This window comes from Myotis davidii, unplaced genomic scaffold (genome assembly GCF_000327345.1).
Source record: "Myotis davidii unplaced genomic scaffold, ASM32734v1 scaffold196, whole genome shotgun sequence".
NCBI lineage: Eukaryota > Metazoa > Chordata > Mammalia > Chiroptera > Vespertilionidae > Myotis > Myotis davidii.
Window position 1 is genome coordinate 116,420 of NW_006288258.1, and position 10,910 is coordinate 127,329.

Below are 10,910 nucleotides of genomic sequence, written 5' to 3' on the forward strand. Positions count from 1 at the left end.
GGATGCAAGCTGTGTGTGGCCTTGAGCCTTCTCTTAGAAGTTCTGGGTCTGTCTGACCCGCTGCAGTTAGGTAATTACAGGTTGCAAATGGCCGGGGCATTCATATGCAAAAGCCTCTATGGCAGCCTGGGTGGGCGGGGTCTCAGGGAATCTGCAGGCGGAGCAAGCGGCTATGGCGGAGCCTCAGCCCTGCCCTAAGGAGACGCGCGCGTCTCAGTGGTGTCCCGGTAGCGGCTGCAAGCGCCTCTGAGGGAAAGCAGCCCCCAAGATCGCCCGCTGCCAGACCGTCCAGTTTCTCCCCGCTTGAGTTCTGGGTCCCCAGAGACTTCCCGGAACCGGAGTTCAGAGCCGTCGGGAGCTTGTGACTCCCTCCGGATTCAAAAGGACAGCCGCGTCCTCGGGTGCCAGCCCCTTTCCGGGCGCGCGAGCCCCGTACCTCTGCGCTTCTCTCCTGCAGCTTCTCTGGGTCTCAGTGTGCCTCTCCTTCCTTCTAGTTGTAGAGTTTACAGTCAGCCAGGCTTCCTATGGTTCTGGATGAAGTCCGTATTGTTTCTCTGAGGTATTAATCAATTGTTGTCAACAAACCCTAATTTTTAAAAGAATAATACAGTATTCATGCTACTTATAAAACCAATTAAGAAAGAAAATATAAATAAATCAAATATAGGAAAAAAATAGGCTGGAGGTACAACTCCAAACAACTTTCAAAAAAAAGTATTATATACAACTTTAACAAATTTAATATGTAAAAAATCATGATAAATTTCAGGGGGAAATGGAGGAATGGTGAAGCTGCTTCACCAGGAAATAAAAAATAATAGAAGAAGAATAATTAATAAAACTGAATTGATCATCAAAGTCTTATCTTTCCAAAAAGCCTAGCCCAGCTGGCTTTATAGGTTAGCACTAACAGACTTTTAAGTAAATTGTTCTGGAAAACTGAAAACAATACAAACTTTCCAATCTTTCCTCTGAGATTAATGTAATCTTAATTAAAAACTGATAAATATAACAAAAGTAAAATGAATACAATTTATTTATAACATGGATAAAAAATTATAAATACTAGAATATATCATGGCAGGTATTGGTGGGGATGTGAGGGTAAACTTTTATAGACTGTGGTCTTACAGATTTGGGGGAACATCTGATAGTATTTAATTAAATTATGATTGTATGACTCAGAAAAAATAGGCACTTATTATATGCCTAAAATAATATGTTCTTAGGCACATGTGTTTATTCTCATTGATTTTGCTTAAACATTGCATTTTATTTCAGACTTACAAGTATATTATACAGTGTTTGGTATTATATAACAGTTGGCCTCTCACTGAAAATCAACAGATGTTTGTTCAAGCACTAAAAGAGTTGGAGAAAAGTGATATCAAAGGTATGTCAGCCTAATTATTATTTATGCATTTAGTATTTCATATAAATACTTAATAGCAATTTTAGCATGTAATTATTAAAATATTAGCAACTCAAAATGGATTGAAGACTTGATCATTAGACCAGAAATCATAAAACCCCTGGAAGAAAACATAGGGAGTAAGCCCCTTATCATTGGTCGTGGCGATCATATTTTGGACTTGATACCAAAAGCAGAAGTAAACAGGTGAGACCACATCAAACTAAAAAGTTTTTCCACAACAAAGGAAACCACCAAAAAGAATTAAAAAAGCAACTCATGGAATGAGAGAAAATATTTGTGAATTATATACCTGAGAAAGAGTTAGTGATCCAAATATATAAAGAACTTATAAAACTCAATGGGAAAAAATCTGATTGAAAATGGGTAGAAAAATTGAATAGACATATTTCCAAAGAAGACATACAAATGGCCAACATGTACATGAAAAGGTGCTCGACATCACTAGTCAGCAGGGAAATTCATATCAAAACCACAATGAAACACACCTCCCACCTGTTAGAGTGTCTGTCATCAAAAAGACAAGAAATTACAAGCATTGGCAAGGATGTGAAGAAAATGGAGAATGTATATTGATGTAGCCACTATGGGAAACAATATGGAGTCGCCTCAAAAAATTAAAGAGACCCCGACCATATAATCCAGCAATTCCACTTCTAGGTATAAATTAGAAGGAAATAAAATCACTATCTCAAAGAGATCACTGCACCCTCATGTTCATTGCGGCATTATTTACAATAGCCAAGATATGGAAATAAGATAGGTGTCCATCAATGGATGAATGAATAAAGAAATTGTGGCATATATACACAATGGAACATTATTCAGTCATAAAAAGAAGAAAAACCTGCTGTTTGCAGCAATAAGAGTATACCTTAAGGGCATTATGCTAAGTGAAATAAGTCAGACGGAGTAAGACGAAAGCTGTATGGTCTATTTTATATGTGGAATCTGTAGAAAACAGATGATAGAAACAGAACTGATTAGTGGTTGCCAGGGAAGGAGCAAAAGGGTGGAGAAAATGGGTGAAAGTGGTCAGAAGGTATATTAGTCCAGGGGATGTAATGTATAGCATGATGATTATAGTTAACAGCACTGTAGTATATATTTTAAAGTTTCTATGAGAGTAGATCTTAAAAGTCCGCATCACAAGAAAAAATTTGTAAACTATGTGAGGTGATAGATGTAATCCAAACTTAATGTGGAAATTGTTTCACTGTATATACATATCATTATGTTATACATCTTGAACTAATACAATGTTATATATCTATTACGTCTCAGTAAAACTTGACAAAAAAGCATTGAAAACTTATGTCTATACACAAACCTTTACATCGATGTTTATAACGTCTTATTCATAGGGGCTTCACGTACATTGACACAATTAATCCTCACAATAAATGCATGAGGTAGACGCTATAAGTAATATTTTACAGATGAGAAAACTGAGGCACAGACTGTTTAGTACCTGTTTAGTAACAGCTAGTTACTGCCATAGCTATGATTTTGAATGGGGATTAACTGTTCAGTGAAAGCTTTTGAACAGGGAAAAAATAATTTACAGTAGTACCAGTTCCAGATCTTCATTGTGTCCTCAACACATGCCTTTATTGGGGGAACTGCCTATATTTTTGTAGTGAACATAAAAGTTTGTATAAATTATTTTATTATATTTTTCCTTAGGATCTTTTAAGCTTCTCAACTACAAGTTATTCAGCAAGATGGATTTCCAGTAAACAAACCACTCTAACAAACTGCCATATTTAATACATTTAGGTATATTGATGAATAAATGTTAAAAATTCTAGAGGAAAACCAAAGAAAAATATTGATAACTGAAATGGACACAGTGGTTTAATTCATAAAATAGAATGGTGCAAAAACATAGAATTAGATAATGGTACAAAATTATAATATGAATTAAGTTTTTAAAAGGAAGGCAATATTAAATAAAGAAATGCAGCATACCAACTAAACTGCCCTGTGTTGGCTACCTGAACCTGGGTTATTGGTCACCTGTAAAATTAGAGTGATAATTCCTACCTTTTAAGGTTGTTGTGAAGTTTCAAGATAATATGCATATATTTCCTAGAACCTAGTAGCACTAAAAAAGGTATTATTAGTAGTATATTTTCCAAGTAAAAAATAAGTCTTGAGAATTAATTGTCTTCTTTTCTGACATCACATTTGACAGTTTTATGAGTAAATGAGCAGCTGCTAAAATTAAATTACACCTTGCATTGCATAATACATTTGTTGCTGAAAGCAGCAAGCAAAGAAATTCAGAATTGAATTGTGTTTAAAATGAAACTAGGAAAATTTTCTATTTGAAAGAATATGTGGGTTAATCTTTTTGAAAGTTAAGCATGCAGCTTTTGGATTTAGAATAGTATCTCTGATATGTTGATAAATGTGAACTTTTAGGTCAGTAATTTGTTTAAAACATGTCATCAATATGTCAATTTCTATGAACAATTATAGTTACAACTCAGAACCTACAAACTTTAATTTTAAGGTTTGATATATTTTAGAAAAATTAAGTTGCTAATTTTTTCTGACTGTAACTTAGCTTACTTTTTAATTATGAATAATTTATATCAAGAAGAAATTGGTCAGGCATTATGTTTGTTAATATATTCGTGAGCCAATTTAAAATTTTAGGTACATCCTATAAGGACACGTATGTAATATGGTAATCAATAAAGAAGTTTTAAAAAAATAAATAAATAAAATTTAGGTACATCCTAAAGTCAATGGAAATCTTGGCCCATTAACTTATTTAAACTCAACAGTTACTTTCTATGAAAAGTGTGGTACATAATTTAATGCTTTTCAAAAATTTACACTTTTATTATGCATGATAAAAAGTAAGGCTTGAAATAAAGTGATATACATGCAACCTAGGATATTTGTATCATAAATATGAATTTTAGAAAGCGTGGCCTCTGGTTAACATGAGGCAACAGTGCCACCTTTAGTTACAATTCTATACCTACGTTTTGGTAAAAATTGCTTACTGAGACAGCTCTCACTTAAGAAAATCGGAATTGGAGAATCTTGAGCTGGTAGTACTGTACTTAGTAATATTATCTGCTGTGATATGTAATTAGTGGTTTTGCAAAAACACATATAAACTTGGTTATTCTCAGTTCAGGACTATGAAGAAACAAATCCATTTTTATATGTATATTCCTGTTTCTATTTACCAAAATGATTGTGATTGGTAAATGTATACTTCTTAAACAAGTATGCTAGTTTGGAAATTACATTAATGTTCAAGTCCCAAGTAGTTTTAGCTCCTGGATATCTATATATCTATCTATCTATATCTATCTATCTATCTATCTATCTATCTATATCTATATCTATCTATATCTATATCTATATCTAGATCTATCTATATCTATATCTGTATGTATCTCTCTCTATATTCCTGTCTAGGGGATTCCCTTATAGAGGGAATCTCCTAATTTTAATCATCTCTTCTCAAGTGGGAAGAAGAGTGAACCAAGAGTTAGGAAGCCTGGGTTGTAGCCTTAGCCTCGAGCTGTATGACTGGGGAATCGTCCTACCTCTCTGGAGAGATCGCCCTCAGTAAAACAGGCTTACCTACACCTGTTACACTTACCTTACAGGAATGTTCTCAGGATTTGTGTTTGAAGCATGTGGTGGGGTTCCGCAGGTGGGGAGGCGGTGAGGTGGGGAGGCGGGGAACCTTATAGGCCCTGGTCACTGGCTAGGCCTAGGGAACCTATCCGTGCATGAGTTTCATGCAACTGGGCCTCTAGTATAAATATAAGCATTGAATTTTAATATAAAATCAAAATTACATTCCTGTAATAGGTGTTATAATTCACTGAATACTTCTGTCTATTGTATCCTGGATATGTGTAAGATAATGTAAGGGGATATCTAAAGGCATAATGCTAAAGATCCTTTCAAGCTCATTTTATCAACAGATCCTCCTTGGGCAGGTCCTCTCTGCAAGGGGTATATTAGTTTATTTCAGTGGTCATTTCCTCTTTAGCTCTTCTAATTACATGAATACACAATGTGGACATGGGGTCGCATTTCTTATAGTTTTTGAACCAGTAGGATACTTATTCCTACCTCTTACTGATATATACACTCCCAACACAGGCAGATTCCCTATAAAGCTTTACCTATGAAAGTTAAACTACCTCATAATGAGTACAGCATTATAGTAGGTGAAACTAGGAATTTAAAATGCAGTATATAATGATATTCTGGCCTTTTGGAGAACTTGTAAATCATGGGAGAAAAGGTTACCATGCTGTATGCCATTAAACTGTGAAAATTGTTTTAGTCTGTATATTAACAACGTAAGGAAAGAAGATGGTACACACCTGCTAGGTGGCGGACACTCTAGTAGATGCTCACTTATGTGAACTTGAATATTAGAATATGGTAATTTGAATAGAATCCAGACACTGAGACCTATGGATAAGAAAAAAGAGTTCCAGAAATACCTAATGGGCAGCTTGATAATCCATGTCATCTGACATTTGTTAACATTTTACAGTCCCAAGGCATACTAAGTATGATTCTATTTTTAAAAGATTATTTTAACCCCTGTAGGCTTGATGTCAGTTTCTCCCTTAAATAGAGGAAACTTAAACTCAAAGAATGTAATAAACCTGCCAGAGTTAACCTATCCGCTGGCTAATCAAGGATTCACCTCCAAGTCATTTGACTATTTGGCTGAAAGATTTTCTCTAGTACAACACTTCTCAGCGGCTGGAATTGCTGGAGAAAAGCAAGTCGCCCCTGTAAATGCATGGTGCTTACATTCAGTCCCTTTGCCCTCACACAGGAGGATCTGCCCCCATTTTGAAAATACCTAGTAACTGGCACCAAGTATCTGATAAGATCTGGATGCTTTACACTTGCTATTTTACTTTGCTACTGGGGTGACTTACAAGACTTTTTGAAAGGGTCAAACATGTCCTTTAAACTTGTATTTGAATTCCGATTCAATTCTTATCATTTGGGAGAATTACGTAACCTCTCTGAACTTACCCAACTGGATGCTTCCCGAAATGAAAGAGAAAGAAACATAGTAGGGATTCAACTAAAATTATTTGCTCCCCTGCTACTTGGCTATGTAGTTCTTAGGATCAATAGAACATAAAAGGCAAACAACAACAACAACAATAAAACCCCCCGTGTTGAGAAAAGGTAATGATGCCTCTTAAACGTAAACCAGTGGTTTTTCTAAACGTGGTCCTTGGACCAGCAGCCTCAGCACCCCTGGGAACTTGGAATGCAAATGTGGGGCCTCTACCTCAGACCTACCAAATCAGAAATGTTAGGGGTTCTACCAAGAATCGGTTTTTAAACAAGCCTTTCTGTGATTTTGATGCAGGCCAACATTTCAGAACCAGGCTTGCAAAGAAAAATCCAGCCTCCTTGAATTCTAAATCATTGGTCTTCCTTTTAGCTCATCCTTCACAACACTTGTTTTTAGCAAAAGGGAGTATTGTATCCATTGCTTAAAGTGTGTTTCTCCAGGCCATTTGAATCTGAAGCACTTAAGGTAGTTTTTAAAGTTGTGCATTCCTGGGCCCATATCAGACAAAGCCATTGGAATCTCTAGGTTAGGGCTCCAGTATCTACATTTTATAGCTTTCTGCGTGATTCTTTTGTTCACTGAAATTGTGAATCACTGCATCACTGTAACAGTTGAAGCTGGGAATTTAAAATGCAGCCTTGAAATCTCTGGGAGCTGGATTTTGCGGGAGCACGAAGCTGAGGTGGTGGCGGTGGCCACCGAAACTGGAGACAGCCCAGGTGTTTCATATGGCTTAGGATGATGATGAGCTGGTGCTATGCCACCTTTATGTAGCAGAGGCAGCACGAGGAGACCGAAATCCATGGGCTCCCATTTCTGTACAAGCAGTGTTTCTTCAATCGCAAAGTTTTTGGTTGAAAAAGGACACCGAAGAACGAAGGAGAAAATGTATCCTCTGCAGCCTCTTACCTTTTATCCTGGGTTTCTAATAAAACGTGATTTTACTGCGTGGCTTCCGATAAATATCTTTGTCCTTCTTCAGTCGATACATTTTCAAAGGCTTATCATCTCTACCCATATGCTTCATCCTCCTCTAACCTTATCTTTTTTCTTTCTGTGGTCTCTTATTTTTATTTATTTTTTTTTTGCTTTTCTGCTCACAAGTTAAATCATTCCCTTTTTGTTGTTGTTGTAGTTGTGGTTCTACTTATCACACTTAAGTGCTGAGCTACTTAGAATAGAATCTCACTTACCTCCACCGAGTTTTTTGCAATTCCATGCTTTTGTGACAGGGTCTCTATAGAGAACTCTGAGAGACCAAGCCTGTGTGAATTCGCCATTCTCTCAGGATTCTGCCCCAAACAACAAGCAGAGTTAACTCAGGAGGTTCAAATAAGAACACAAATCCAGGAGAATAATGGAAATGACAATGTAAGGACTCCAAAAATTAGCTCTTCCTTAAAAAATCAATAAAAAAATGGGGCAGAAATAATCAGAATCAACATTTTCAGAAATTAACAAATTTGGAAATTAACGAATACTTTATTCAAGAAAAACAGCCAAATCTCTTTAAGAGCAGTGAGCTTTATGGTATTTTCATTTGCCCCCATCTCATCCCCTGGTCTCCAGCTCATTAGTAGCCTTGAAAACTAACAGCCTGTCTGCCTGGTGGGTTTGTAGCCACCAGAAAGAGTAGAATGGAAGTGGATCTCTTTTAAAGTCTCATTCCAAAAAATAAAACAAAACAAAACTGAGAAAAATTGTCACCAACAATTCTGCCTTTTGAGAAATACTAAAGAAAGTCCTTCAAGCTGAAATAGAAGAATACTGGGCAGTAATTGTATCCACATGAGGTAATAAAAGACTCCATAAGAAAAAATTTAAAAATACTTAGAGATGAATAAAAAATATACCAAAACTAATGAAATGCAATGATACCAATGCTGAGGAAATTTGTAGCTATCAATGCCTGTATTTAAAAAGAAAAATGTCCCTAGTTGGCTTGGTTCAGTGGATAGAGCATCAGTCTACGGACTGAAGGGTCCCGGGCTCGATTCCAGTCAATGCCCAGGCTGTGGCTTAATCCCCTATAGGGGGTGTGTAGGAGGCAGCTGAACAGTGATTTTCTCTCATCACTGATGTCTCTATCTCTCTTTCTCCCTCTCTCTTCCTCTCTGAAATCAATTTTTAAAAGAGATATATTTAAATAAAAATAAATAAAAAGTAAAATGATCTCAAATCAGCAACTTAAACTTCCATCTTAAAAAATTAGAAAACTAGGGGAAAAAGGAAACACTAAACCCAACTAAGCAAAAGAAAGGTCATAATCAATGTTAAAGCAGACATGAATCAATTCACTCTTGTTCTGGAGATACTAGTCAAGGCAATTATGCAAGAAAATGAACTGAAAACATCCACATTAGAGACTAATTACATAGCAGTGATGGTGTATAGCCTTATGGATATTTCAGAACCCACTGATTTATATCCTTTAACGGTGAGTTTTTAGTATGTGAATTATTTCTCAATGTTATAAAAGAGTCACAAATTTTTACAAAAGATCAATTTGTTTGCTTGTTTACAAGAAAAGAGAACCCAAATGCCTTAGACTAACCACTTTTTCTTGAATTGCTTCCTTTGTTTCTACATGACATGATTTTATTGTTCTATCAGGACTCACTGGTTTCCATTTTATGTCTCCCTAGCTCATGGAGAGAGACATGAGGAATTAATTTCCTTGGGAATCCCAGATTCCCATTTTATTAGTGAGGGGCAAAAATCTTCAGGAACATCCAAAGCAACAAGGAAAGGCAAAGAAAAGTCTTCTGAGAGAGAAAAGACAGCCAAAGAAAAACAAGCACCTCGCTTTGAGTCTCAGGTGGGTGTGGCACTTTTTCTTATTGGAGTTACTTAATGCATTTAGGTTCATCGGGTCCCTCCTTGCCCATCGGGTCTCTGCTGAAGACAAAACTGTGAGAAATTCCACCTCCCTGTTTTCATCAGCCATCTAGATAGCTTAAGGACATTCCTTGAACACCTCCTGCAAGCGGCCTTCCCTGTTTTAGTATCAAAAAGCGTTAATTTAACTTTTAATATGTAAGACACTATTTGGGGCACTTGGGTTTCTAATATTACCATTACACACATCCCACTCTGAAGAAAATTACAGTCTGATGGAGGAGACGGTGCAGTGGTAGAAAGCCATAGGTCCCTTATCTAGTTTCTTCCTGGAGGAGCAGAGTCCTGAACTGAGTCAATGAGCAAGGGCATGCTGGGGCAAAATCTAGATATGAAGCAGGAGGGGTAAGTATCAGATGGAGGAGAGCCTTTAAGCCTCATTAGAAGCTGGGACTCTTTTACAGCCCAGGCATCCTTAACCCATATTCCTTCCAGGCCAGTTAGATAATTATATGATGGGGATAAGAAAGATGTGGGTGAAAAATTTGAGGAGTGCAAGCACAGGCTTAAAAACATTCAAATTCAAGTTATTTGAACACTAACCTCAAAACAAAATACCTATGAGGAGGATCTCTTCCCATCATTTGTGATCATTGTTTAAGCTAAGCAGGGCTGGGGGGTCAGGGGTTTAAAATGTGTATTGCCATGGTCAGATTTACATTGCAGATCCCTGATGACTTTTAAAGGTATGCATTTTAAGGGTGAAAGAATAGAGATGGGGAAACCATTCAGGAAGGTACGTCAGTGCTCCAGGTAAAAGAGTGCAGATGTATTAGGTACAGGCCAAAGAAAGGAAGAGTAGGGCAAATCAAGAAATATCTAGGAAACACACAGGCTATGTAGTTATTCATCCAAAGTAGAAGATAAGGAGCCAGAAAACATGGAGGATATCTCCCAGGTTTCCAGGTGGATTAACTAAATAGGCTGTTAGTACCACTAGTAAAATGGACACTGAAGAAAAATGAACAAATTAGGAGACGATGACTCAGTTGTCCCAGACTCCACTTGTATCTCCAAGATTTCATTTCTTAGCTGTTGGAGTCTACACTCCGCAACATCGAGAAGTAAATGAGCCATATCTGATTTCCACTGGGGGCAGGAGGGTGGCCCTGAGGCTTCTGCTCTTCTGTTTGTGTCAGAAGCCCAGCGGATGCAGCCCATCCCCAGTCCATGTCAATGCAGGAAGAGGCCAGTGAGTCACCGCTGCTGAAGTGGTTGCAGCCTGCCTCCCACAGTGCAAACATCTTGTGGGAAAGCAGAGAAGCAAGCAACTGCTTTTCACGTGCTCACCTCCACATTATTGGATGGTAAGACACATTAGTCTACAAAGAGGATCTCAAACAAGCAAAATAACGTGTAAATAGACCAAAAATGCAGCACGCATTTGAAGCAGCACTGTAACTCTCTGAGCAACTATGGTTTAAGTATAGGGGCTTTGAAACTTAGCACTTCTGCTTTGCCAGGACTTACAAAAGTGAGCATTCC

At 37.2% G+C, this 10,910-nt stretch overlaps 1 protein-coding gene and 1 pseudogene across 1 annotated transcript in view; both read left to right on the forward strand.

The window, feature by feature from the left end:
• ADGB (androglobin) overlaps positions 1-10,910 on the forward strand; it is a 132,219-nt gene that overhangs the window by 98,919 nt on the left and 22,390 nt on the right. The window contains exons 29-30 of the mRNA XM_006760184.2: positions 1,282-1,393; positions 9,173-9,345. Coding sequence (XP_006760247.1) covers positions 1,282-1,393; positions 9,173-9,345 — 285 coding nt within the window. The remainder of the gene's footprint in view (positions 1-1,281; positions 1,394-9,172; positions 9,346-10,910) is intronic.
• The window catches only part of LOC102755550, a 2,612-nt pseudogene continuing 2,107 nt past the window's right edge, over positions 10,406-10,910 (forward strand).